Source organism: Echinococcus granulosus, assembly GCF_000524195.1.
Source record: "Echinococcus granulosus chromosome Unknown EG_S00036, whole genome shotgun sequence".
Classification (NCBI taxonomy): Eukaryota; Metazoa; Platyhelminthes; class Cestoda; order Cyclophyllidea; family Taeniidae; genus Echinococcus; species Echinococcus granulosus.
In genome coordinates this window covers 98,802-100,254 of record NW_020170416.1, presented here as the reverse complement: position 1 = coordinate 100,254, position 1,453 = coordinate 98,802, and the positions used below count along the sequence as shown (strand labels likewise).

Here is a 1,453-nt window from a genome sequence, read left to right as displayed (position 1 = left end):
CTAGTAATTTAGCTCTTGGAAGAAGTCTTTTTGGTTAATGATTGTATTTTTCACCCCTTGAGGTTTCTTCTCTTAAATCTTATGAACACAACGTTCTGTTAAGGTCTAATTTAAGAGGAAAGCAGTAATTTTCTCGCTTCCTTTTGGTCAAAGTGTATTACCTCATACATCTTCCATTAGTAGTGCCAAAATCTGTAAAAATAGCTACTTTTGCATCCTGCACAAGGTGTGAGACGCCTGCGTTCACGATACGCATTGGTTACCAAATCGGCGGTTTCCCTGTTTTTTTTTTTTCAGTTCGGCGGAACGAAGCAGCCAAAAAAGCGCGGCGGGGGCGGTGGTTTCGGGGGGGCGACGAAAGTGAAGGCCGACTTCGCTGCCATCGAGGCAGCCGCTGAAGAGGCGGAACGACAGCATCAGCAGCAGCGTCAGACATATCAACAGGTCGGAGGTCAAATGAGGACCGGAGCGGATAATTCATTGGAGGCGGAGACCCAACGATTGTACGTCTGTCCCCAAGGCTGGGTTTTTATCTGACGAGCTCATGAGATGCTTTTTATTTTTGGGCTGCGCTTACACAGAGACAAAACGCTCGTGCGAGTTGAGTTGATAGAACTACTTAGAGGGAATAAAAGTTGCATTCATCAGATGACCGAAGGTATTAGTGTTGTTTTATTGGTGTGACTCGCTGCGGTCACTCGTTGCGGCCCATGGGAAATTGTAAATTGGATGCATTGTAAAGCATAGGGTTGCGTAGGTTTATCGGTACCCTCTATTTGACTCCCACTTTGAACCCTGACAGCATAAAATTTTGTTGGATCTGGTGGATGTGTTTCAAGCTCTCGTCTACTTGAGAACCCGCGTTTGATTGGGTTGCTAGATGGCAGAAGCCGCTGAATTGTAGGGGAGGTGGAGTATGCGGTAGTGGAACGTGCCGCCCGCACATAATTGAAACAATTTGATTGTGGCAGTGAGGCACTCAAAGAATGATGTGTCGAGCTAAGCAGGGGGAATCTTTGTTATTGACACAGCTGGATAATGAGATATGAAGGAGGGCTTTCAATGATGCTTACTATGTTGGATGAACGAAGTGGTTTTCGGCTACATCGTTTGTGAAGGGGAAGCTGTGGAAGGTAGTAAGCAAATGGGCATCACACACATGGATTAACGTGTGACAGGGGGTTTTCAGGAGGATCGAGATGTTTTTCTATCACATGCGGTGCAAAAGAAGCACCGCGCTACCACTCACTATCCGATCCACACTTCAAAGGCGCCTACCACTTTATAGACAGGAGACTAGATTTACATTGTTCGGACTTTTGGTAGGAATTGTCTACTTGCTTGAGGACACAGCAATGGTGGCTGAGATTTATTGACTTGATATGACAAGTGGAATGTAGGCAATTCTTCCATGACTAGTGAATAGATTGGCTGAGAATGTTATTCTATGGAC

General features: G+C 45.6%; 1 protein-coding gene across 1 annotated transcript in view; it reads left to right on the top strand. All coding sequences in view use genetic code 11, as the record gives it.

Annotated features, from left to right (window-relative positions):
- Positions 1 to 537, top strand: part of EGR_05115 (hypothetical protein) — a gene marked incomplete at both ends in the record, with an annotated part of 2,182 nt that extends 1,645 nt beyond the window's left edge. Inside the window, one exon of the mRNA XM_024494364.1 lies at positions 298 to 537. Coding sequence (XP_024351150.1) covers positions 298 to 537 — 240 coding nt within the window. The remainder of the gene's footprint in view (positions 1 to 297) is intronic.
- Between the last annotated feature and the right edge of the window lie 916 nt (positions 538 to 1,453).